At 37.9% G+C, this 27,937-nt stretch overlaps 1 protein-coding gene across 2 annotated transcripts; it reads right to left on the bottom strand.

Moving 5' to 3' along the window:
• Window positions 1-1,177: 1,177 nt before the first annotated feature.
• Window positions 1,178-27,733, bottom strand: FAM221A (family with sequence similarity 221 member A). 2 transcript variants are annotated; one of them, XM_061198593.1, is made up of 7 exons: window positions 27,625-27,733; window positions 24,743-24,916; window positions 21,470-21,660; window positions 19,206-19,412; window positions 14,672-14,779; window positions 11,485-11,567; window positions 1,178-1,278 (listed from the first exon to the last, which is right to left on the bottom strand). In XM_061198593.1, exons 1-7 carry the CDS (start codon window positions 27,687-27,689, stop codon window positions 1,210-1,212), a joined length of 897 nt encoding a protein of 298 aa, XP_061054576.1. In that variant the 5' UTR covers window positions 27,690-27,733; the 3' UTR covers window positions 1,178-1,209. The 2 variants fall into 2 exon arrangements, with proteins under 2 accessions (XP_061054576.1, XP_061054577.1); XM_061198594.1 differs by lacking the exon at window positions 14,672-14,779.
• Window positions 27,734-27,937: the final 204 nt, after the last annotated feature.

Genomic DNA, 27,937 nt, shown 5'->3' with positions numbered 1-27,937 from the left:
ACTATTCATGCAAATCCACTACAGTAACTGTGATGCATCTACATGCCAGGAGTTATCACTACCCCACTTACCACCAGCTATGGGTCTTTATTGTCATCTATTCAATGAATATTGCAGTCACAGAATCCCATCCTGAGGGTTTGCTTTTTAAGGCCATTCCTGATACCCATCATAGCCTGGGTTTACCCCTCACAAAAAAGCAAAGCCTAAGACAAATGTTCAAATACAGGTAAGTATATTTGGGAAGTGATCTGAGGGAACTAGAGGGAGGAGTCAGGGAGTGGAAAAGGGGAAAAGAGAAAGCTAACATAAGGATGTATTATGGGGTTGACCATTGCTATGGGTGACTAGTGCTCAATCCTATTTTCTGAGAAAGATTATGAAAGGCATCTCAGAACTGTCTTCCCAGCAGAAGGAAGGGGAACTATTTATCTATCTATTGGCTTCCACCTCCCATTAGTCAAGTTTGGTCCCAAGGTCATTAACCCACCCGTGTATTTCATACATGTATGATGCAGAGGGGTTCCAGTGGGCATCCCAAGCTACAGTGTCAGAGGATCTTTAGAGAAGACAGCAAGACAAAGTGCCATCAAATGGCTTCCATGTGAAGCTGTCAGAAGCCTGCTTGGAAGTGTTTCACAGCAGTACTGGAGTTAGAGGTGCACCAAGAGAATTTGAAGTGGCACACGGGAGGCATCAATACAGTTATAAACAATGCATAGTTAACAAAACAACTTAAAAATCATTAGATACCACTAGAAAATGATTATATAATTTTAAAATACACTTTTTTATTTTAAAACAAATCAACATTACTAAGTTTGAAAGATAAAAAAATTAAGGATTTTCATGTAACTATTTTGAATGAAATATATTTGTTCAAAACCCTCAATAACATCTTTAATTTTTAAAATAGCCTGAAAAAGTTAAACTAAAAATATTTACTGTACTTTAAGCTTTTGGCTAATATAAAAATAACCTCATTTGTTAGGAGAGAGAAAAAGTTTATATAAAGTAATAAATCATGAATTTTGACAAAAGTAATATAAGGTATTTTCACTTAAATAAATTAAGGAAACATTCAAAAAGATATTTTTACACAGAAAAAGAAGTAAATAATTTGAGGAAAAATAAATTGTATTATTATACTTAAATAATTAACACACAAAAGACATATTTGGATGCTGGTTTTAATTTCCCCAGTAGTCTTCATGAAGGTTTTGTAGTTGATGGCAATGGTGCTTTTCCTTTCTGCTTAGCAGCCTTTTCCATTTTTATCTGAAAATTTAAAATATTTGTTGATATAATAATTTGTAAAACATCCTAAAGAAGAAAAAAGGTTGCACATACCTCATTTGGGTTCATGTCTTATTTATCACAGCCATTTTACACAGTTACTTAGCGGTTATTAAGCTGCTAAATACTAAAGCTACAATCTGATTGTTGAAGGGACCTAACTGCATTTTTAAAATATGGTTTTTTGGGGTATGCAAGCTCCCAACTCCTCTCCCTCCTCTGTTTCCTCTGTTCTTCTCTCTCAGAGCCAGGGCGTACTTCAGTAACACCTTAGAGACAGAGAGAGAATGGGTCAGAGGGAGGGGGAAGAGGCAGAGAGTCTCACTTACACACACACACCCCTTCACACACAGCCCAGCACACGGGAGAGATTTGAGGAGTACTGACTGAACAGAGGACTCACAGAATGAGCACAAAAGTGAGAACCCTGCAGAGAGGGGTCCTGTCAAGGGCTCTGTCTCTATCTCAGTGTGTGAGTGAGTGTGTGTATGTGTGTGTGTGTGTGTGTGTGTATATCTCAAACACAGTCAAAGAATGACAAAATTTTTTATTTAAAAAAGTAATCAGGGACTTCCCTGGTGGCGCAGTGGTTAAGAATCTGCCTGCCAATGCAGGGACACGGGTTTGAGCCCTGGTCCGGGAAGATCCCACATCCTGTGAAACAACTAAGCCCGTGTGCCACAACTACTAAGCCTGCGCTCTAGAGCCCGCGAGCCACAACTACTGAACCCGCGTACTGCAATTACTGAAGCCCGCACGCCTAGAGCCCGTGCTCCGCAACAAGAGAAGCCGCCACAACTAGAGAAAGCCTGCACGCAGCAACGAAGACCCAACGCAGCCAAAAATAATAAATTTTTTTAAAAAGTTATCAAGTACTGCTTGATTTCAACTTTACAAAAGCATTTTAACAAAAATAACATATAATGAATATTGCTTTGGAGAAATGATTAATTTTAATTGCCACTAAAGTTAAAAAAAAGAAAAGCTTAAATGCCTAACCTTACATCCAGCCTATGCACATTCCCTACAGCATTACAGGATACACCTAATCCAGTTGGATTATCTCTGGAACACATACTGCTTAAAGGACAGTTACCTATAATTCTGATTTCTACATTTCAACAGTTACCTTCCTGAAGGTTGTCCTTCTCCACTGTAACTGAAACAAAGAAGAAGCTTGCATACCCTAAGCAGCAGCCTTCTGATCTTTTAGAAACATATAAACCCTTTCCTTGGGAAAAAAAAAAAAGACTCCATAGAACACAAAACCCACCTTCCTTTTACTGCCACTCACACTCACACACACCAATTCCAAGGCAGCACCACTGCCTTACCCCTGCAAGAGAAGGGGAGAGAAAATATGGGGCATGGTGGGTGGAGGCAAGGCCTCTTACTTCCTAATATGATGGGAATAATACCAAAAAACCAGAATAGGCCTGGCAAAACCACTCTACCCAATGTCACCAAACTGCAAGTAACCTCCTAAAAATAAAATTGAATGAATCTCACCTCTGTCTCTTCCCCATTTTCTCCCTCTCTCTCTCCTCTTTGAGTTGGCTGGGAACCTCATTCAAAAATCATACACTCGGGACTTCCCTTGCGGTCCAGTGGTTAAGATTCCAGACTTCCACTGCAGGGTGCACGAGTTCGATCCCTGGTCAGGGAACTAAGATACTGCATGCTGCGTGGCACGGCCAAAAAAATAAATAAATAAAAATCGTACACTCATGTCACTCTTGTACACTGTAAAGGTCAACAGGCCATCTGAAGGACCCCCAAAGAACACTCTGTTCTGAGGCAAAGATTATGGGCCTCGGAGTCAGAAGAACACCTGAATCCTACTTCTACTGTTGATTAACCATCTGAGGCAAGCTACTAACCAACAGTTTTGTCCTTTGTAAAAAAGGTCATCGTAATAGGCACTATGTAATAGGGTCGTTCTAAAGGTTTAAATAAGATTTTACTTATATATATATATAAATCTAGGTACTTAATAAGCACTCAAATGCTAGTCCTCTTACCCCGCTCATTTAGGGCCAAGTGTTACATTTACAGTAACATCAAAAAAGATCAAATATGCTAAACAAACAACAAAAGCCAAAGCAGCGTTTACCCATTTCAAATGGTACTTAGCAAATACATCCACCTAATACAGTGTCCAAAGAGCAAAAACACCTCCTCTTGCTCCTCCTTAATTTTTAATTTTTTTATTTTTTTATACAGCAGGTCCTTATTAGTCATCACTTTTATATACATCAGTGTATACATGTCAATCCCAATCGCCCAATTCATCACACCACCACCACCACCACCCCGCAGCTTTCCCCGCTTGGTGTCCATACGTTTGTTCTCTACATCTGTGTCTCAATTTCTGCCCTGCAAACTGGTTCATCTGTACCATTTTTCTAGGTTCCACATACATGCGTTAATATGCAATATTTGTTTTTCTCTTTCTGACTTACTTCACTCTGTATGACAGTCTCTAGATCCATCCACGTCTCAACAAATGACCCAATTAGTTCCTTTTTATGGCTGAGTAATATTCCATTGTATATATGTACCACATCTTCTTTATCCATTCGTCTGTCAATGGGCATTTAGGTTGCTTCCATGACCTGGCTATTGTAAATAGTGCTGCAATGAACATTGGAGGTGCATGTGTCTTTTTGAATTATGGTTTTCTCTGGGTATATGCCCAGTAGTGGGATTGCTGGATCATATGGTAATTCTATATTTAGTTTTTTAAGGAACCTCCATACTGTTCTCCATAGTGGCTGTATCAATTTACATTCCCACCAACACTGCAAGAGGGTTCCCTTTTCTCCACACCCTCTCCAGCATTTGTTGTTTGTAGATTTTCTGATGATGCCCATTCTAAGTGGTGTGAGGTGATACCTCATTGTAGTTTTGATTTGCATTTCTCTAATAATTAGTGATGTTGAGCAGCTTTTCATGTGCTTCTTGGCCATCTGTATGTCTTCTCTGGAGAAATGTCTATTTAGGTCTTCTGCCCATTTTTGGATTGGGTTGTTTGTTTTTTTAATATTGAGCTGCATGAGTTGTTTATATATTTTGGAGATTAATCCTTTGTCCGTTGATTCATTTGCAAATATTTTCTCCCATTCTGAGGGTTGTCTTTTTGTCTGGTTTATGGTTTCCTTTGCTGTGCAAAAAGCTTTTAAGTTTCATTAGGTCCCATTTGTTTATTTTTGTTTTTATTTCCATTACTCTAGGAGGTGGATCAAAAAAGATCTTGCTGTGATTTGTGTCAAAGAGTGTTCTTCCTATGTTTTCCTCTAAGAGTTTTATAGCGTCTGGTCTTACATTTAGGTCTCTAATCCATTTTGAGTTTATTTTTGTGTATAGTGTTAGGGAGTGTTCTAATTTCATTCTTTTACATGTAGCTGTCCAGTTTTCCCAGCACCACTTATTGAAGAGACTGTCTTTTCTCCATTGTATATCCTTGCCTCCTTTGTCATACATTAGTTGACCATAGGTGCGTGGGTTTATCTCTGGGCTTTCTACCCTGTTCCATTGATCTATGTTTCTGTTTTTGTGCCAGTACCATATTGTCTTGATTACTGTAGTTTTATAGTATAGTCTGAAGTCAGGGAGTATGATTCCTCCAGGTCCATTTTTTTCCCTCAAGACTGCTTTGGCTATTCGGGGTCTTTTGTGTCTCCATACAAATTTTAAGATTTTTTGTTCTAGTTCTGTAAAAAATGCCATTGGTAGTTTGATAGGGATTGCATTGAATCTGTAGATTGCTTTGGGTAGTATAGTCATTTTCACAATATTGATTCTTCCAATCCAAGAACATGGTATATCTCTCCATCTGTTGGTATCATCTTTAATTTCTTTCATCAGTGTCTTATAGTTTTCTGCATACAGGTCTTTTGTCTCTCTAGGTAAGTTTATTCCTAGGTATTTTATTCTTTTTGTTGCAATGATAAATGGGAGTGTTTCCTTAATTTCTCTTTCAGATTTTTCATCATTAGTGTATTGGAATGCAAGAGATTTCTGTGCATTAATTTTGTATCCTGCAACTTTACCAAATTCATTGATTAGCTCTAGTAGTTTTCTGGTGGCGTCTTTAGGATTCTCTATGTATAGTATCATGTCATCTGCAAACAGTGACAGTTTTACTTCTTTTCCAATTTGTATTCCTTTTATTTCTTTTTCTTCTCTGATTGCCGTGGCTAGGACTTCCAAAACTATGTTGAATAATAGTGGTGAGAGTGGACATCCTTGTCTTGTTCCTGATCTTAGAGGAAATGCTTTCAGTTTTTCACCATTGAGAATGATGTTTGCTGTGGGTTTGTCGTATATGGCCTTTATTATGTTGAGGTAGGTTCCCTCTATGCCCACTTTCTGGAGAGTTTTTATCATAAATGGGTGTTGAATTTTGTCAAAAGCTTTTTCTACATCTATTGAGATGATCATATGGTTTTTATTCTTCAATTTGTTAATATGGTATATCACATTGATTGATTTATGTATATTGAAGAATCCTTGCATTCCTGGGATAAACCCCACTTGATCATGGTGTATGATCCTTTTCATGTGCTGTTGGATTCCGTTTGCTAGTATTTTGTTCAGGATTTTTGCATCTATGTTCATCAGTGATATTGGCTTGTAGTTTTCTTTCTTTGTGACATCTTTGTCTGGTTTTGGTTATCAGGGTGATGGTGGCCTCATAAAATGAGTTTGGGAGTGTTCCTCCCTCTGCTATATATTTTTTTTTTATTAGTTGTTTTGTTTGTTTGTTTTTTTATACTGCAGGTTCTTATTAGTCATCATTTTTATACACATCAGTGTATACATGTCAATCCCAATGGCCCAATTCAGCACACCAACATCCCCACCCCACTGCAGTTTTCCCCCGTTGGTGTCCATATGTCTGTTCTCTACATCTGTGTCTCAATTTCTGCCCTGCAAACCGGCTCATCTGTACCATTTTTCTAGGTTCCACATACATGCGTTAATCTCCCTCTGCTATATTTTGGAAGAGTTTGAGAAGGATAGGTGTTAGCTCTTCTCTCAATGTTTGATAGAATTCACCTGTGAAGCCATCTGGTCCTGGGCTTTTGTTTGTTGGAAGAATTTTAATCACAGTTTCAATTTCAGTGCTTGTGATTGGTCTGTTTATATTTCCTATTTCTTCCTGGTTCAGTCTCAGAAGGTTGTGCTTTTCTAAGAATTTGTCCATTTCTTCCAGGTTGTCCATTTTATTGGCATATAATTGCTTATAGTAATCTCTCCTGATCGTTTGTATTTCTGCAGTGTCAGTTACTTCTTCTTTCCATTTCTAATTCTGTTGATTTGAGCCTTCTCCCTTTTTTTCTTGATGAGTCTGGCTAATGGTTTATCATTTTGTTTATCTTCTCAAAGAACCACCTTTTAGTTTTTTTGATCTTTGCTATTGCTTTCTTTTCTTTTTCATTTATTTCTGATCTGATCTTTATGATTTCTTTCCTTCTGCTAACTTTGAGGTTTTTTTGTTCTTCTTTCTCTAATTGCTTTAGGTGTAAGGTTAGGTTGTTTATTTGAGATTTTTCTTGTTTCTTGAGGTAGGCTTGTATAGCTATAAACTTCCCTCTTAGAACTGCTTTTGCTGCATCCCATAGGTTTTGGGTCGTCGTGTTTTCATTGTCATTTGTCTCTAGGTATTTTTTGATTTCCTCTTTGATTTCTTCAGTGATCTCTTGGTTATTTAGTAACGTATTGTTTAGCCTCCATGTGTTTGTGTTTTTTACGGTTTTTTCCCTGTAATTCATTTCTAATCTCATAGCGTTGTGGTCAGAAAAGATGCTTGATATGATTTCAATTTTCTTAAATTTACTGAGGCTTGATTTGTGACCCAAGATGTGATCTATCCTGGAGAATGTTCCATGTGCACTTGAGAAGAAAGTAGAGTTGTAGAGAATATAACAAAAAGTGATGAGTGTCTTTACTGCTGTTTTTGGATGGAATGTCCTATAAATATCAATTAAATCTATCTGGTCTATTGTGTCATTTAAAGCTTCTGTCTCCTTATTAATTTTCTGTTTGGATGATCTGTCCATTGGTCCATTGGTAAGTGAGGTGTTAAAGTTCCCCACCATTATTGTGTTACTGTTGATTTCCTCTTTTATAGCTGTTAGCAGTTGCCTTATGTATTGAGGTGCTCCTATGTTGGGTGCATATATATTTATAATTGTTATATCTTCTTCTTGGATTGACCCCTTGATCTTTATGTAGTGTCCTTCCTTGTCTCTTGTAACATTCTTTATTTGAAAGTCTATTTTATCTGATATGAGTATTGTTACTCCAGCTTTCTTTTGATTTCCATTTGCATGGAATATCTTTTTCCATCCCCTCTTTCAGTCTGAATGTGTCCCTAGGTCTGAAGTGGGTCTCTTGTCTTGTTTTTGTATCCATTCAGCAAGCCTGTGTCTTTTGGTTGGAGCATTTAATCCATTCATGTTTAAGGTAATTATCAATATGTATGTTCCTATGACCATTTTCTTAATTGTTTTGGGTTTGTTTTTGTAGGTCCTTTTCTTCTCTTGTGTTTCCCACTTAGAGAAGTTCCTTTAGCATTTGTTGTAGAGCTGGTTTGGTGGTGCTGAATTCTCTTAGCTTTTGCTTGTCTGTAAAGCTTTTGATTTCTCCATCAAATCTGAATGAGATCCTTGCTGAGTAGAGTCATCTTGGTTGTAGGTTCTTCCCTTTCATCACTTTCAGTATATCATGCCACTCCCTTCTGGCTTGTAGAGTTTCTGCTGAGAAATCAGCTGTTAACCTTATGGGAGTTCCCTTGTATGTTATTTGTCATTTTTCCCTTGCTGCTTTCAATAATTTTTCTTTGTCTTTAATTTTTCCCAATTTGATTACTATGTGTCTCCGCGTGTTTCTCCTTGGGTTTATCCTGTATGGGACTCTCTGCGTTTCCTGGACTTGGGTGGCTGTTTCCTTTCCCATGTTAGGGAAGTTTTCGACTATAATCTCTTAAAATATTTTCTCTGGTCCTTTCTCTCTCTCTTCTCCTTCTGGGACCACTATAATGCGAATGTTGTTGCGTTTAATGTTGTCCCAGAGGTCTCTTAGGCTGTCTTCATTTCTTTTCATTCTTTTTTCTTTATTGTGTTCCGCAGCAGCAAGTTCCACCATTCTGTCTTCCAGGTCACATATCCATTCTTCTGCCTCAGTTATTCTGCTATTGATTCCTTCTAGTGTAGTTTTCATTTCAGTTATTGTATTGTTCATCTCTGTTTGTTTGTTCTTTAATTCTTCTAGGTCTTTGTTAAACATTTCTTGCACCTTCTCTATCTTTGCCTCCATTCTTTTTCCGAGGTCCTGGATCATCTTCACTATCATTATTCTGAATTCTTTTTCTGGAAGGTTGCCAATCTCCACTTCATTTAGTTGATTTTCTGGGGTTTTATCTTGTTCCTTCATCTGGTACATATCCCTCTGCCTTTTCATCTTGTCTATCTTTCTGTGAATGTGGTTTTTGTTCCACAGGCTGCAGGACTGTAGTTCTTCTTGCTTCTGCTGTCTGCCCTCTCCTTAAATTTTTTCTTTTTAATTTTCTGGCATTAACACAGTGTCTTGCACCTAGCTGACCTTTAATAATTGTCTCCTTAATAAAATTCTCCTTTCTTGAGGAAAAGAGACCAAAGGCCATCCACAACAGAAGAAAATAATTTGACCTGATATATTACAGAAGCTAAGAAGCAACTCTTCAATATGTAAAGGTAGTTAGTAATCTGTGTTACCACAAAGGCTTCAATTATCAAAACCAACTCACACTAATCATAGATTCTTCCCCACACCCAATGATACCAATGAGTAGCAAAGGATACAAGCAAAACCAGATTCAGATGTAGCACTGCTTTCTAAAGGGGCCCTGAACCCATCAGATTTAGTTTCCTAATCATCCTTTTTCCCTCAGTGGTGCTTGTCGTAGTTTTTTGGAGTAAAAGATGAGTACTAACAACGTGTATGATACACATCAGCTCAGAGGAAGTTGTTTAGGTTTGAGTTTCTTAGTTTTTATAATCCATTCATCACACAGGCTGGAGAGGTTATAAGCTGTATCTCATAAATCCATAAATCACACAGGCTGAAGAGTTATAAACCACATCCCATAAATCCATAAATTCTAGGTCTATTTATAATAAGCAGTCTGGATGGGCCAGGTATATCCCCTAAAACATTCACAGATAAGAACTACCCCCTTTACCTTGCCACAAGCAAATACCATCAGCATGTTTTTCAAGGCAGTCAACACTACCCAAGCTCCTGGAGGAGGGAAGGAAGGAGTTCTAGAAACCTGTCCCTCATAAGCCTATGAGGAAAAACTAAAGTTCAGCTGTGAATGTGTGTGTTCTAAGAACACAGATTGATTTGATTAAAAGTCTATCTTTGATTATGCTGCAAAAATAGCCTCTTCTTTCCTCACTCTAACTATTTCATCCTCCCCGTGAAACTCTACCACCAACTCTTTCTCTTAGATCAGAGCTTTCCAAAAGAACTTTCTGCACTGCCCAACAAGGTAGCCATTAGCCACATGTGGCTACTGAGTCCCTGAAACATGGCTAGTGTGACTGAGGAAATAATTTTTAATTTATTTAAATTTAGACATATATAGCCACATATGATGAATGGCTATAGCACAGACAATATTTATCACTGCAGTGATAAATAGACAGTTCTATTTTCTAGTTCTGCCTTAAATCATATCCAAATCACTGCAGAAAGTTCTACTTTCTAGCTCTGCCTTAAGTCATACCAAGGACTCTCCCCCTTTATTTTAAAATTCTTCATTAGGAAAGATATGCTAATCTCTCTGTCCCCTACTCACTTCCTCTGCTCTTGGATGGTGAATTTATTTAATGGTCTCCTTTTTCCACACCTAATTTAGTTACTCAACAAGCTCTTGTTTAAGAGTTGTAGAGAATATAACAAAAAGTGATGAGTGTCTTTACTTTCATGGCACTTACTACCTAGTCCGAGAGACAATGAACGCCCACAAAGCAACTATAAAATAATCCTAAGGAAAGCACTTTGGGGAATGTACCATATGGCTGGATATAATCCCCCATGCCTCATCAAGCCAGCATCCCCTCACCTGGCAATAAACAAGAACAAAACAAAACGTTCAAATATGAACACTGACATGAAACACATCACATGTGTAAGTAGATGACATGTGTGAAAGCAAATATCAATTATACCTGTATTTATCTTTTCAATTTTCCATAAATATTTATTGAAAACATCTATGTACAAGGCACTGTACTTACTTCTGGGGAAAATACAGATAATAAAATATACTATACTTATCCCCAAGGAGTTTATGGTGTGGTGGTGAACTGATGAAAATTATCATTACTCAAAGCAGGGAACACATCAACACTGTAGTTGTTGAGCCCTGAAAATTGTTAAAATATGTTTATGTTTAGTGTTCTGCTTCTTAAAGGCTATTGGGTAATTCTAACTTGAGTCTGCCTATACCTAGAAGCCACTAAGGAGAAGAAATACTATACATTAAGAATTCAATATACAGGGACTTCCCTGGTGGCGCAGTGGTTAAGAATCCACCTGCCAATGCAGGGGACATGGGTTCGATCCCTGGTCCAGGAAGATCCCACATGTCATGGAACAACTAAGCCCGTGCACCACAACTACTGAGCCTGCGCTCTAGAGCCCACAAGCCACAACTACTAAGCCCACGTGCCACAAATACTGAAGCCCGCGTGCCTAGAGCCCATGCTCTGCAACAAGAGAAGCCACCGCAATGAGAAGCCCACGCACCGCAACAAAGAGTAGGCCCCACTCACTGCAACTAGAGAAAGCCCGCGCGCAGCAACGAAGACCCAACGCAGCCAAAAATAAATAACTTACTTAATTTTAAAAAAAGAATTCAATATATATATATAATTTACAAATCTGCTCAGGTTGATGTTTATTATTGACAATTTTATGTGTATATTTAGTCAATCTTTATGACCTCCATAAATTATCATATTCATTAGTCCTGTTTCTCTCTGAATTGTTCTAAATAAGCCTCAAGGCCTAACACTCGCTATAAGTAGACGTTATAAATTATTTTTAATGATGATCCACAATCAATATATAGTTGTTCTATAGTGTCTGTTACAAGTAAATGCTTAATGTAAGCAGATTTTCCTACAGACTTACCCTTTCCTGGTATCGTCTTTCAAAGAAAGCCATATCGTCCTCTTCAGGTTTCCTTAAGGAAGAAACTTGACTGCTTGTACCTACTAATAAGGAAAAAAAAAAATCTAAGTACAGTTGACCCTTGAAAAACATGGGTTTGCACTGTGTATCCACTTATACTCAGATTTTTTTCAATAAATACCTACTACACTACTGCATGCTCCTGGGTTGGTTGAATCCGCAGATGTGGAGGAACCGTGGATACAGAGGAACTGTGGTTACAGAGGCCCAGCTATAAACTTATACGAGGATTTTTCAACTGCACAGGGGTGGGGGTCCCTAACCCAGCTGTGTTGTTCAAGAGTCAACTGTATTCATATAATTATAAATTCTTCTGAAATAAAAAACAGAAAAAAAACTTTCCTCCTACTGAGTGATTATTTTGTGTTTTTCAAACCAGAAATGATCTAAATGAATCATTGATCCTACTCCCTCTTTTTCAGAAAGCAGGGCATCATAAGACAAAAGTAATGTTCATTGGTAAACATTCTCCAAATATTCAAGTGGTTCATATTAAATAACACCATATAGCTATTTCACATCAGAACTCATTTAGCTTTGTTCAACTACTTTTTACATTTTATAGCTAGAAATTCATGTAACACTGTAACAGATAATGCGCAGAAGTAACTATTGAAGGTTTGCACTATGGTCTGAATGTTTGTGTTCATGCCCCCTCCCCCGACCACCCAAAATTCATATGTTGAAATCCTAATGCCCAATGTGATGGTCCTAGGAGGTGGGGCCTTTGGGAGGTACTTAGATCATGAGGGTGGACCGCTCATGAATGGGATTAGTGTTCTTATAAAAGAGACCCCATAGAGAGTCCTCAACCCTTCTACCATGTGAGGACACAAGGAGAAGGCACTGGCTATGAATCAGGAAGAGCGCTGTCACCAGAACGCAACCATGCTGGCACCTTTATCTGGGACTTCCCCACCTCCAGAACTGTGAGAAATAAGTTTCTGCTGTTTATAAGCAACCCAGTCTATGGTATTTTGTTATAGCCACCTGAACAGACTAAGAGAGTTTGTATAGTCAACCAAAAGTGATGCTACTTCCTGCTTTGAAATTTTTCAAAACTAAAATAATTTTAATCATTTCCATGGTATTCACTTTTTTAAACCTTGTCAATAACTAGTTTATGTGCTGAAAGGAATTTAAAATCGCTTCAGAAAGGAAAATCTGGTTTTCCTTGTAGGTAAACCAAGCACCTAATTCCATAGAAAAGTTCACCTTCATTTCAGGTGAATGTCTTGGTTGGGTCCCTTCACATCCAAAATAGAATATCAACCTGAACACCTGTTCTTGTTTTTAAAGCATATGAATTCACCCTCAACCAGCAACATAAAAATTATGTAACTCCAGATGATCACCACAGAGTATAACCACACTGCCAACAGCTACCTAATACAAATCTTGTTGAGAAAAACAAGAAAAATTGCTTAGAATATATGCTCTCTATCCATTTGTCTGTAAACCCTGGGTCTTTCCCTGGATCACGCTGGACCATCTGAGCTAAGCTTCTTGCAGAATCACCTTCACTGAGTTACATTTTAATAAATGGTATGTTACCATTTATCTGGTAAAATGGGATATTACCACTTTTATCAAAGGTAAGTATCAGAATTAACCAACCAGAGGCTGCATTTGCTGAAAAAAAGTTTTTAAGAACCTTGGGCTACTGCATCATTGAGGGTCACTACATAAATATCTTTAAAATCCAGCACTGGGGGGCTTCCCTGGTAGCGCAGTGGTTAAGAATCCACCTGCCAATGTAGGGGACACAGGTTCGATCCCTGGCCCTGGAAAATCCCACATGCCGCGGAGCGACAAAGCCCGTGCGCCACAACTACTGAGCCTGCACTCTAGAGCCCGCGTACCACAGCTACTGAAGCCCACGTGCCTAGAGCCCGTGCTCCTAACAAGAGAAGCCACCGCATGAGAAGCCCGCGCACCGCAACGAAGAGTAGCCCCCGCTCTCCACAACTAGAGAAAGCCCATGCGCAGCAACGAAGACCCAACGCAGCCAAAAATAAAAACAAATAAATAAATAAATTTATAAAAAAAAAATCCAGCACTGGTACAACTTTCATGTGCACCGAGGAATTCATGGCTCCTCCTTTCTAATAAGGAAAAGTATTTAACTGATCTCACCTTCCTTTTTGTACCTTGGCTACCACTACAACTCAGTCAAAACTGCAGCTTAATGTAATAGTTACATCAACTTTGAAAGTTGACACAACTCACAGATATAGAGAATGAACTAGTGGTCAGCAGTGGGAAGAGGGAAGTTGGGGAGGGGCAAGATAGGGGAAGGGGATTAAGAGATAGAAACTACTACATATAAATAAGCTACAAGGATATATCGTACAGCATAGGAAATATAGCCCATATTTTATAATAACTTTAAACAGAGTATAATCTATACAAATTCTGAATCACTATGTGTATACCTGAAAGGAATATAATACTGTAAGTCGACTATACCTCACTAAAAAAAAAGTGACACAATTGTGTCCTTTTGTTTTGATTTCTTACTTCTATCTACATTTTATAATTACTTCACTGTGCAAATCCCTTGCGCAAAAAGTCAGTGTACATGAAAAGGTTGTATGAAAACACAAATAAATCAAAGAAAATTCTCATTTCAGAATATTTTAAAATATTAAATACCTCATAAATCATACAAATTCCTTCTTCGTTTTTATTCTTGTTTTCAATAAAGGAAATAGAATACTTAAAATGTATAAAAATGAACTTTATTCATTTTTATGTGCAATTTATAAATGGTAAAACCTTGCTAATCTATAATTATCAAGGGATTACACCTTGTTTGGGAGAGCCTAAAGGATCAAGGCAATTAGTCCACTAGAGGGCTCTCTTATTCAGATCAAAGCAATAACATGTACCAGAATAAGGTTTTAAAACTCCAAATTTTTATATTATCAGAATCCTCATAATTCCAAGATTTAACAATTTTTCCCAATTAAAATGAAGATTCTTGCTTTTTCTCAGTGCCTGGCCAATATAAAAGTGAAATGATAATCAAATTGTGGTAATACTGGAAAAAAAGAGTAATCTGGAAAATGTATCAATCTATATTCTTTACTACATCCAAAAATATTTCTCAATTTAATTTCATTACCATCTGTTAGTGTTTCTGGAGAAGAGCTAGATGATGCTTGAAACGCTTTTAGAAATGGGTGGTCCACGGCTGTAACTGGAGAGTCTAAAAATTCAACTGAAGGTGCACCTGAGAACAAAATATGTGAAGAATGAAAATTAAATCTTTATTTGTTAGGATACAAAGAAGTTATTTCAAATGTGAAATAAATTAGAACCCCAAGCAGAATCATTAGAAAAATCCTTTCTGTACAATGAAAATTTTTGTTTATATAAATTTTTGCCATATAAAGTAAAGGCAAATGGATAAAAGTACTTCTGCATTTCTCAGAGACCTTTCTCACAGAAAAAAAAAAATGCACGAATGTAATTGTATGTCAGCAAAGAAGTATAAGACCTTCACATAATCACAAAACATTATCAAAAGCAAGACATTTAGAATTTAAAAACCTCAAGTTGAAGAGGATAGAATAAGTGTATTTTTCTTCTATTCCTCACTGGGAAACTATCTAGAAACAAAATATGAAAAAATAAAGAAAACTTCTTCAGTGAAATGAGGAAACAATCACAATCCTAAACCACAAACTACAAAGACCAACTGCTACATTCACTTTTGGACCGAAAGGAAGGAAGCTGCAGAAAAAATTAATAAGTCCCCTACTTCTGCACAAACCACCCCTCCCCCACATGCCTATCCCCATCCACGGGTAGAGAGAAGGAAATAAACTCTTAGTCCTTTCCTATAAAGTGAATAGTGTGGGACAATTGCTCAGCCTTTCAGATTCCTGCACCCCTCCTTCCCCAGCTCCTCCCTCTTGTGACCTGTGGGAAGATCAGAGAAGGGGACTCAGGTCCAGCCAGGTCCTTGTGTGTTCTCTGGTTGCTGTGTGCACTACTGATCTCAAATGCTAAAGGCTGGCGTAAGTTGCAATTTCGTCTCTCAGCTTGGTAGGGCCTGGTAGCCTCACACGCTCTCACTAGAAGTACAGACCTCTCAGCTGCCTGCCACTTTTTCTACCAAATCCCCCAGAGCTCAGGGGAACCACATCTAGCTCTGCTCTGCAGTCACCTTTGCCCCTTGCTATGATAGATGCTATGGCAGGCCCACTGCCTCACAGCTCACCTGCCTTCCAAGCACCCCACAGGAGCTGGGAATTACTACGGGCTCCTTCAGTATCACAAAGGAACAAATTCCAGCAAAAGGTCATCTCTGTCCAGGACTCTACATGGCTAATGGAGCAGACGTCCCTCTGCCCGGGCTCCCCTACATCTAAAATCAAGACAAAAGCATCTTATGTTTCCTCTCCTCGTTCTCATCTTTCTTCACCCCACCTTCCAGCAGGGGCCAGAAGGAAAAGTTTTTTTTTCTTTATATTATAAAGATACTTAAGTGATAAAATACCAGAAGTCACAAAAAGGCAAAGATGCCAGCTACTACCACTATTACTTAGCATTGTTCTGAAAGTACCAGTCATTCTGATTAGTCAAAGAGTAAGAAGAGTCATAAATATTGGAAAGGAAGAAGCAAAACTATCATTACAGTTGCCCTTTGAACTGTGCAGGGGTTAAGGGTGCCAACCCTTCACGCAGTCAAAATCCACATATAACTTTACAGTCAGCCTTCCGTATCCACGGTTCCACACCTGCAGATTCAACCAACTACAGATTGTATAGTATCATAGTGTTTGCTACTGAAAAAAAATCCATGTATAAATGGACCCTTGCAGTTCAAAGCCCTGTTGTTCAAGGGTCAACTGTATATGCAAAATCAACTAAAGATTTACATTTAAAATCTTAAGATTAAGTAATAATGACTGGTAACAAAAGCAGCATACAACATTTCCTTTTTCATAAACAAACAATAATCAGCTAGAAAATATAAAGGAAGGGAAAAATCCATATATGATAGCTATAAAAAAGATGAAATATCTAGAAATAAAATTAAGAATTGTGCAGGACTTTCATGAAGGTAACTTCAGAATTCCACTAAGCTACACAGAAGAAGACAAAGAAATGAAGAGACTCAATATTTTAAAACAGCAAATCTTCCTATATTAATCTACATATTCAACTAAAATAATAGAATGTTTTGTAATAATAGAATGTTTTTAAAAAATAATGCCAAAGGTCTGAAAGAATTAAAAGGGAAGAATAGGTCAGGAAAATTCTAAAGTAAAAAAATGAAGTCATACATATTAATTTATTATAAAGCTGTAGTAATGAAAACAATATGGTAGTCGCACAGAAATAGACAATAATGAGGCTGACTAATGAGCCCAGAACAATTTTTGGGTTGAACCCAGTTCTACCACTTACTAGCTGAATAACACAGAACAAGATGTTTTACTACTCTGTGCTGAGTTTCCTCGTCTGCAAAAAGGATTAATAATAGCACCTAACTCAGAGTTGTTGTGAGGATTAAATGAGGTAATAGATATAAAGAGGCTGGAACAAGCCTCGCAGTACAAAGTCATAATTATCATCAACAACATCATTACCATCATTTTTTGTTTGCCACTGATAACTGGGTTTTCTGTTAATGTTGCATGAGCCTAATACAATCATGTATCCATAAAAATTGAAAAAGGATTTATTTATGGAATTTAACAAGCTAGTTATAAAATAACCTAGAAGAGAAAATGCACAAATATATCAAGGCAATCCTGAAAAACAAACACAAACAGGAAGAATTTACCATACCAATTATCAAAGCACACTATGAAGAACAATAATTAAAAATACGAAATATTGGCACAAAGTATGCAATTAGGCCAATGGCACAAAATAGAAAGTATGATAGAATATGGTAAAGGTAAAGTTTCAAATTATTTGGGAAAAATGGTGCTTGTATAACTTGCCATTGATTTGGACAAAAACTGAAGTTATACACACCTCACACTTTCACAAAAAATAAATTCCAGATACATAAGAAAGCTAAACATAAAAGCAAAAAAAATAAGCATTAAAGTAAAATGAAGGAGAACATATTTATAAAATTAGAGTAGGGAAGGTCTGCTTCCTACATTTAAAAACTGTAAAACAAGAACAATAAGAAGTAAAAAACCCAAAAGACAAATGACATATTGGAAGAAAATATCTGCAAAATAAATACAAAGGATTAGTATACAGAATATATAAGAAGACTTCTTATAAATCAATGAGAAAATATAAAAACATAAAAATGAGCAAAGTATATGGACAGACAATTCACAGAAAGTAAAACGGCCACTAAATATAAGAAGACTCTCATCTCACTAATAACGAGGGAAATCAACTGAAGTGAAACAATGATAACATTTTCACACATTAGACTGGCAAAAAAACTAAGTTTAATGACATCAATGATCAGCATAAATGTTGGGAAATAGGTAAGCTAAAACATCACTAAAGGAAGTATAAACAAGTACAGCATTTTTGGAGGGCAATTCGACAGAATGTATTACAATTTCACATGTGCACACTCTTCAACCCAACAATTCTACTTCTCTCCATCGGCCTTAGAGTCAAATTCACATAGTACACAAGGAAGCAAGTTCAAGGATTTGGGGGGCACGATGTTTGTAAAGGCAAAAAAATAAAACGGAAACAATCTAAATGCCATGAACAAGGAAATGGTTCAGATAAACTGATATATATCTATAGTGTGGAATACTATGAAGCAGTTAAAAAATAAGTAGATTTGTATGTCCTGATATAAATAGGCCTTCAAAAATTATTCTAAGTTAAAAAAAGTAAACTATAAAAATGTACGTTACAAAGAGAAATACAAATCAATTGATGACAGCAAATTACCCTCTAGGAAAGAATCTGGGGTTAAGAAAAGTGTTCAAGGGGGACTTGTTTGAATCTTTTTTAACAAGAAAATATTCATTTATGTTTTTGTAATCTTTGTAATGAAAAAAATAAAAGTAATACATGCTTTTTATGAAAAAAAAAAATCCACACACATAGAAGTATTTAAAGTAGATAGGAACCATAGTTCTTTTCCCCAGAAGGAACCAACTACCTTCAATAGTTTGAGATATATCCAATTAAACTTCTCTGTATATTACTTTAAGTTTTTATATATGCAAGCGGATATATTTGTGTACATACATGTAGACATATGAGCATACATTACTACAGATGTGATAACATGTACACACATGCATGTACATACACACATGGACAAAAGCCTATGTTTCCGAAATGAGATGTTATAATGGCAAAAATTACATACAATAGGATAACAGGTAAACTATATCACATCAAATAAAACAAATTATTATTCCGCTATTACAAACAACGGGGTTGTGAGTTGGGATTTCGGTACGAGTATTGGGGTAGGAGTGATCTTTTCTCTTATGTTTTCTAATTTTTCTGTAATCATCATACATCGGATAGTGACAATAAAATCTTTTTAAAAAAATAAAAATCAAATGAGAGAATATTTTTTGAAAATAACATGAAGAACTTAAAGTGCAAAACAAATACAAGGCTTCACTATTGTTAGCACACATAACACATATTGTGTTAGCACAATATGACAAGCTCACAGTTCATATATCATCACTTACCAATTCCACTGTCATCTAATCGCATGTAGTCTTCTGCCAGCGAGCTAAAGCCAGTTAGTCCTCCCATTGCTGCATAAGGAACATCCCGTCCCACCGGTTTTCTCTGAGCCAGTCTTTCTTGCTTAGTTTCCACTACTGTGTCATGGGCATATGCAGGCTGACCACAAGCACAAGTGAAGCTACTATGGAATCCTGAACACTTAGAACCTGAATCAAGATGTAAACCAAGTTAAACGTTTTTAAATATAGGTAATGAGCTGTATGCCCTATAAACCACTTAGCTTGGCCGAAATCACCTGAATCTGGATCCCTCACACACTGTGCTCTGGCCCCTGTACCTCTTACCTCTAGCCCCTGAACTCACTCCCTCCCTGCCACTGCTCTTACTTTTAAGAGATGCTAAAGTGATAAGAGAGTATGTAGTAAAAAAAAAAAAAAAAAAAAAAATTGGAAAAACCAATCAGGACTAAAGGAAACTGAGCTAAACATTGGAGAGCCAGGAAATACAGGCCCTCTCCTCAAATACTGAGTTAAAAGCAGGTATGGGGGGGGACAGCCCAGTGGTGAAGAAATAATGTGGAAACGTCTCTGTGGGTCAATTCTCCATAAAAGCCATATTGGAAGGCCAACCCAAAGACATAGAAAGATGCAACAGAATACTGTTTAACAACAAAAAGGAAAGAAGTACTGATGCATGTTACAGCGTGGATGAATCATAAAAACATTACACTAAGTGAAAGATGCTAATCAGAAAAGACCACATACTCTATGATTCCACTTATATGAAATGTCTAGAACAGGCAAATCCACAGAGACAGAAAGTAGATTATTGGTCGTCTAGAGCTGAGGGGAGGAAGAAATAAGGAATGACTGCTAATCGATATGGAATTTCTTTTTGGGGTGATGAAAATATTCTAAAATTTATTGTGGTGATGGGTGCACAACTCTGTGACTATATTAAAAACCATTAAGTTGTACCCTCAAAATGGATGAATTATATAGTATGTGAATTATATCAATAAAATTACTGTTTGTAAAAAAAAAACAAGCCACATTGAAATGGAGTCCAGAATACACCATTAACAAAATCTTTACACACTCACACTTCTGACAAATGTGTATGGGAACCAAGGCACATAATAAATAAGTTTTATTCAAATACTCCCATACATTGTCAGTGAAACATATTTATTTCTGCCACTGTTATTAAAAATGTTTTATAACATATTTCATCATAAGATTTCAATTCAAGATACTACAAAAAGAAGTGGAAAAACTATCTCCTGAAGAAAAATATTTTACCTATTTTTTAAAATATCCTACCTACAGCTTCCTTGGTTGCACAGTGGTTAAGAATCCGCCTGCCAATGCAGGGGACACAGGTTCGAGCCTTGGTCTGGGAAGATCCCACATGTCGCAGAGCAACTAAGCCCATGTGCCACAACTACTGAGCCTGCACTCTAGAGCCCATGAACCACAACTACTGAGCCCACGTGCCGCAACTACTGAAGCCCGCGTGCCTAGAGCCCGTGCTCCGCAACAAGAGAAGCCACCGCAATGAGAAGCCAGCACACAGCAACAAAGAATAGCCCCCGCTAGCCAAAACTAGAGAAAGTCAGTGCGCAGCAATGAAGACCCAACGCAGCCAAAAATAAATAAGTAAAATAAGTAAAAATAAAATAAAATTTTTAAAATTTTTAAAAGAATTAAAAAAAAATATCCTATCTATTTCAAAGGGTTTTTAAAAGGATGAAGAGAAAGGGTATATGGGATGGTGGCTGGGATTTGGGTATAGGTATTGAGATAAGGGTGCTATTGCCTACAAAGTGTTAAAAGCATCATGTTACATTTTGCTTTTCCCATCAACCTATGTCTTAGGCAATAACATAATAATCTGCCAGCAAATTATAAAAAATTTTTAGACTTATAAAATCCTTTTTAAGGATTATTATTCTGTAAATAGAATTCAGTTGGTAAAACGTCCGCGATTCAAAAATTTGAATCAGATCATGTCTAGTGATTCTTTAAAATCTATTACTATTACTTAACTTATTTGAATTACATGAGATTAGAGATTAAGGTTGATGACTGCAAAGCATATAAATAACTGAGATTTTCCACAAAAATAAAATTTTAGAGTAGCTATCCATCATCCTAGTTGTTTAATGTCGCTATAGCTGAATGAAACTGGCACAGAGACACATTAAACATTCAATAAGGAGATAAAAGCATTCTGTTTGTGTGTTTATCATAATGTAACTCACAGGCATTGCACATAAAGCCAGGCCCAGCACTATGCTGATCAGCAAAGTGCTTGCACCTGCAGCGAATGGGCTGCATGCCATTCAGAGGCACGTAGAGGTAAGCCCTGCATGGGCAGCCCATCACTTGACAAGGCAGACTGATGGGGCGCTGCTGAGGAATCGTTTCAAAGTCAGTTTTATGTTGCTTATACCTAAAAAAAATAGAAGAAATAAAAGCACAATGCAGGTACTACCAGAAATTACAACTGCTGTTCTGTTAAATGCAAAATGATTCTTTTTCATTTTTAATTTTGTTTCATTGTTCTTATCAGTAAGGTTGAAAATACACTCCCCTGCATGCAGTATTTGTCAGCTATGTTGCTTTGGTCAGATAAAATCTTCACCCATCTAGATTTTTATTTTTAATTATTTAAGAAGAATTGTCACAACAATATACAAAGAAATAGCAAATAATTATCTTAAAATAGCACTACAGATTCTTTAATACAGAAGCACAACCCAAGAGTATGAAAAAACTTCTTCATGAAAATTCTTTTTATCAAAGTGCAGTATTTACATTTATTTTCACAGGTTTGCTACTTAAAATTGAAATAGTTCAATAAATGTATACTAATGCTATTTATTTTAATATAATTTAATTTTTAACTTTAAACTTCAAAATAAACTATCAACACCTTTCAAAGCCAAAGCTCTTTGTTAAAATGCTGTACGTAATTTTCTCAGGCCACTGGCTTCCTTCTCATTAAGTGATACTCAGTAAAATAATATTAAATTTATTATTCTCAATATTATCCTAGGTAATAGAAGTTAAAATAACAATGAGATACCATTTTTCACTTAGCAAAGAGAGCTGAAGTTTTCTTAACTGTACATATTTCACAATGCTGTCAAGAGTGTTACAAAAGAACCAGTCCCATTTAATAGGGTTTCAAGAAACATAAAAAGATGCATCCTTTAACCTAGATGGTTCATTTTTGAAGAATATACCCTAAGAAAATTATTCCATGTATATAAAGAGCTTTGTGCATAAGGATAGCATTAGCAACAGCACTTACAATAGCAATATACATAAAACGTACTCATAATAAGGGAATGGATAAGTATATTACTAGAAGACAGTTTTCAAACTCTTTACCAGTGGAAATTTTTCTTCAGATAAAATCTTTTACAGAACCATAATACTATACAAAATAGATAAAAGCAGAATTGGTTAAAGCAAGGCGAAGAGGCATAATTGGAGTCTGTCCTTCCCCTAACCTGCCCTTCCACCTGGTACGCCCCTCAGACTCCGTCATAGCTCTGGGGAAAACACAATGAACACCACTGGACTAGCTGGAATATCAAGCAGGTATTAAATATCTTGTTTGCAATTACTACGAACCGTGTGGAAACATTCCCGTGATTCTGTAATGAAAAACTGGTTCAATATTTATACATACATATAATTAACAACTAAATGAACTATGTAAAGAAAAAAGTACAAGAACATAGTAAAACATATTAACAGCAGCTGGCTTTAGGTGGTGAGTCTTCTTTCTACGTTTCTATATATTCCTCATTTTCCTTAAATAACCAATGTTTCACATCCATAATAAGGAAAAATTAATTTAGACAGAGATCTCACTGAGTGACTGGTACTAAAGAACTTTTCCATCCAAGTGGGGTTGGGTCACTTTTGAAGGTTAATTCCATGCTGTACAATTATACATAGATATGAGACTGGCACTAAATTTTTACGAGGATAAATGATAAAACTAACAAATTTACCAAAGTCCTCTTCAATTCTGAAAGATATCCACATAACCCTCATCCTCCATTCCTCCACAGTGTTTTTATTTGGGGTTGCTAAATAAATTTCAAGTCAATCTATACACAACATTACTTATCCTAGCAACTGCCTAACAACCTCCAGCAAACTGCAAGTCTGTAAACAGCAACTACACAGAGTACCTCAGGAAAGAGCCCCAGAAACTATCAGAACAGGGCGGCTCTCCCATGGTTCCTTTGGAACAGAAAGTTGAAGTCGTTACCTAAAACCACGTAATAGTTTCTGTGATTTTTCCTTGAAGCAGCTTTGTCCTTTTGAGCTTTACAACTAAGACCTGTGACAGTCATAAAATTTAAAGTAGAACAGGACAAACACAGCAAAATGCAAACCTCAGGTATAGGTAACACACATCAACATATCAATGGTTGGAGCCTCATGTATTTCCTTTCCTCCATGTGCTTTTCTCAGAAGAGGACCACTTGTAATAAAAAGCTGTGTGCTTGTATTTTTGTTTAAAGAAAGGTATATATATATGTACGTACACACACACACACACACACACACACATACACACAGAGTTGACCCCTGAACAATACAGGTTTAAACTGCAGATTTTTTTTCAGTAAATATGCAGTAGGCCCTCAGTATCCGTGGCTTCCTCATCTGGGCATTAAACCAACCACGTATTGTGTTCCTACTATGTTTATGATCTGAGGTTGGCTGAATCCACATCCGCAGATAGGAGGGCCCAGCTATCGGACTTGAGCATCCCCAGATTTTGGTGTCCGCAGTGGGTCCTGGAACCAATCCTTCACAGGCGTGTGTGTGTGTGTGTGTAAATAAAAGAGAAAGGTATTCATACAACACACTTCTTAAAGTGTAAAGGGAGATTAGTAAATGTGAGGAGAAATGCTTCTATTTGTAGATTGGTAACCTGTTCAGTGTAGCTCAACTCAAGCAACTCTAAAATCAGTTCTGCATAACTTATGTAAGCTGAAGAATGGCTATGTGGGGGTCGATTATACCATACTCTCCAATACTGAGTGTGTCTGAAAATGTTCATAATGAAAGGTGAAAATGAATAAATAAAATAAACTCTTTCTGCAGAGAAAAAAATAAAAATAAAAATAAAATCAGCTCTGCAGTCTGATGACCCATTCTCTACGACCTTGTCCAGTGGTGGGAGAGGCAGACTCTGCTCCCCAGCCTAACTGAAAGACCCCTGGCAAAGCCACAGGGGCACCAATATCTTTCTTACCAATGGTAAGAGAAAAGATGCTTAAGGTGATAGACTCCATAATGAGTTCTAATAGGATACAACAGAAATTTTTAAAATATAGCCCCAAAAAACCTTAAATAATTTCTGGCATATTATTGGTATATAAAGGCCTGTTTTCAAATGTTTCCCTATTATCACCAATAATGTTATTTATAGAAGGAAGATATGCTCTGCTACAGTTCTATATTTCCTAATCACCAGAAACCTTAGCAATAAAATATCTTACCTATGGGTACAAAAACATAGTGTCTCTGGACCCACAAGTTTACAATCCATTCCAGTTGGTGATCGCCAGCTCACGAATAATCTGTTCTGTAAACGCATAAGTAAGACTTTTCTTTTGTATTCTTCATATTCTTCAGGAGTAAAAAGTTTCCCTCCATCATCCTCACCAACAATTCTACAACAAAAAATATTTCTCTTAAGCCTTGTGTATTTATTTTCCAGGTTAAAAATACTAAACTCTAAAATTAAACTATACTTGTATAGTCAAAGGAAAGGCTGCTTTGGCTTTGTTTTTTTACTTAGGCTCATGTTAATAGCAAAATTACACACAATAGTAATAAAGCTTTTGCTTCCCATATAAAAGAGAATTATGAATAAGAAAGTCAATGAATTCATAACATCTGACTTCAATGATCCAGGTTTACCACTAGAGAATTACCACATATTCATCTCAATTTTTCCTTTGATTCTGAAGCAAACATGCTCATTTTTTGCATTAAAAGCTAGAGCCTAAACTGCTAAAAAAATTCTAATATTTTCCTCCTTAAAAAATAGTCCCCCTCCCAAAAAAACAAATAGTACAAAAAACATTGATGCTGAAGATAACATGACTAATGCCCACACCTGACTCCAAACCCTGGCCAGGAGTTTAAACTAAGATGGGACTCACAAACACCCTTGGATCTGCACCAGCTCAAACCCAACATATGCACTGAGTAATCAGGTGTAACACTGTTTAATTCCAGAAGACCGACCTCAAAATTTTATGGGAAAAATTAAGCCAACACTCTTTCTTAATTTCTTAGGAAATTAAGAATTGGACTCCTTGGAGGAAAAGGAAGCACAATTAAAATTGAAGAAATATCTCCTTGAAAATACCCCCTTTAAAAGTCATGAAAAGTGTTGCTTGCAGAATGCTACATAATTTTTGGTGCAATCCATATCCTTTTCCATACTTTCAAACCTTTAGCTGAGGTAGATAAATAAAACCAACTCAGAGGCTATGAAACCATTACAAGCTTCTTCCTTACTTAAATAATTTAGATACACAATAGTAAAAAAAATTAAAACAAAGGGCATTTTATTCTGAGATAAGTTTTGAGCCACTTCACTTTATTAGAGCTACCAAGAAGTATACCAACAGGTACTAAAAAGACCTTAAGATCAATGCAGATCTTTAAAGAAAGAGATCATTTGATTTTAAGTTCTAAACCAGTGTAGCTCAAACTTTATTTACAGAATCCCCAAGAAATCTAGTTCAAATGCAGATTCAGATTAAAATGACTGAAGAGGGCCTGGTGATGCTCCCTGGTGATGCCAATGACTGCTACACTTTGAGCAGCAAGCCCCTAAGTTTTAGAGAATTATTCCAGGTAGTTTATGTTTGAAAAATAATTTCCTCCCAGGCCCTAACATTTTCTGAGCCAGGCAAGAGACTACAACTGAAGGCCCACATTCCACATCCCTGAATATCTAAATATCTAAGTTATCAGTCAACATCAGGACCCAGCAACTTGCTCCCAGGGAAATGTAAGACTTGGAGCCTCAAAGAGCCGGCTCTGCCCTATGTGAGGGCTGGGTGGAAGCCGTTCTGGGCACAAGTCTCCTCGTGTTACCCGAACCAGTAATGAGGCCTGACCCATCAAGCTTCTCACCCTCACTTTTTCTGGCTCAGAATTACCAAGACATTTCTAGGCATTACCCAAAAGTATGTCACCTAGACAGCCAGAGGGAAGTGCAGTCAGATAGGAACTCATTTGCCCAAGTAATTTGGGGCGACCACTTTTTTTTTTTAATTAATTAATTTATCCATTTATTTTTATTTTTGTCTGTGTTGGGTCTTCGTTTCTGTGCGAGGTCTTTCTCTAGTTGCGGCAAGCGGGGGCCACTCTTGATCGCGGTGCGCGGGCCTCTCTTGTAGCGGAGCACAGGCTCCCGACGCGCAGGCTCAGTAGTTTGTGGCTCACGGGCCCAGTCGCTCCGCGGCATGTGGGATCTTCCCAGACCAGGCCTCGAACCCGTGTCCCCTGCATTGGCAGGCAGATTCTCAACCACTGCGCCACCAGGGAAGCCCTGGGGCGACCACCTTTAAGCAGAGCAACTCCTCTGGCTTGGGTTTCAGGCCGCTCAAGCTTCCCAGGTGAGGATACAATCGTCTCACTTCCCCCTTACACACACACACACACACACACACACACACACACACACACACGCCTCAACTCCCCGTCCTCCTGCCTGTCCCTCTCCAGTAATTCCCACTCACCCAGTTTCCCAACTGTCAAAAACCTTTCTTGGGAGACCGAAAAAACACATCACTACAGGTGCATCGGCCTTTGTCAGGGCCCCAGGCAGTGAATCACCCCCTAAAGCCCCAGAAGCGGCTGCACTTCCAGTTTCCAGAGGAGAGTTTCTCCAGAACCACCAACACTACACCAGTGTCCTTCTCTTAAAAACAGTCCCTCGGGGGTGGGAGCACGTTTAGAAGTTCATGACTTACCCTATTACTAAGTTAACATGCAAACTGGATGGCTGCTTTTACAGGCCCCGAGTACTCAATGTGTAATCTACACTGGCAGTTGAGAAGAAAAAAAAGGATCTTTGCATAAATCTAGTTAATAATCCTTCCTCAAAGAGGTCAGAGCGGGAGGCCTTTTAAACTGCCTCGGAAGAAACTTATTAGAATAGAACTGCGTGTCAGTACAATATTTAATTACAGAAAGAGAAAACCTGCAATCAATGTAAGCCTCCCCCACCAGCCCGGGAAGGGATTCCGGGAGCCCCAGCGAGCCAGCGCTGGGCCCCTGCCTGCGCCTCCAGCGCTCCTCCCTCGAGGGGGACCGGGCCTGCCCGGGGCCTCCTGGCCCCGCGGAGCCGCCGCCTCACCTCCGGTACTCCACGTACTCGTCCACGGCCGCCGCGCCGCCGGCGGGCAACGTCAGCCGCTCCATGGCGGGCGGGGAACCGGGAGACGCCGGCTCTGGGGCCCCAGCCCGCCCTGCGCACGTGAGCAGAACCCTGAGGAGCCAAAACCGGTCCCGCCCTGGCCGGCCGCGCCCCCTCCCACCCGCCTCCCGATTGGCCCGCAGGAAGACCGCGGTGACCACGCAGGGCGCGCGCTTCCACCTGGCTGCCCACGAGAAACCTGGCCTCCACGCTCAACCGCGCCGCGCTCGGGATGCTGTTTACCGCCCTCCGC

The sequence above is a fragment of the Eubalaena glacialis genome, chromosome 8 (assembly GCF_028564815.1).
Source record: "Eubalaena glacialis isolate mEubGla1 chromosome 8, mEubGla1.1.hap2.+ XY, whole genome shotgun sequence".
Taxonomy (NCBI): domain Eukaryota; kingdom Metazoa; phylum Chordata; class Mammalia; order Artiodactyla; family Balaenidae; genus Eubalaena; species Eubalaena glacialis.
This window is presented reverse-complemented; position numbering and strand designations above follow the sequence as displayed.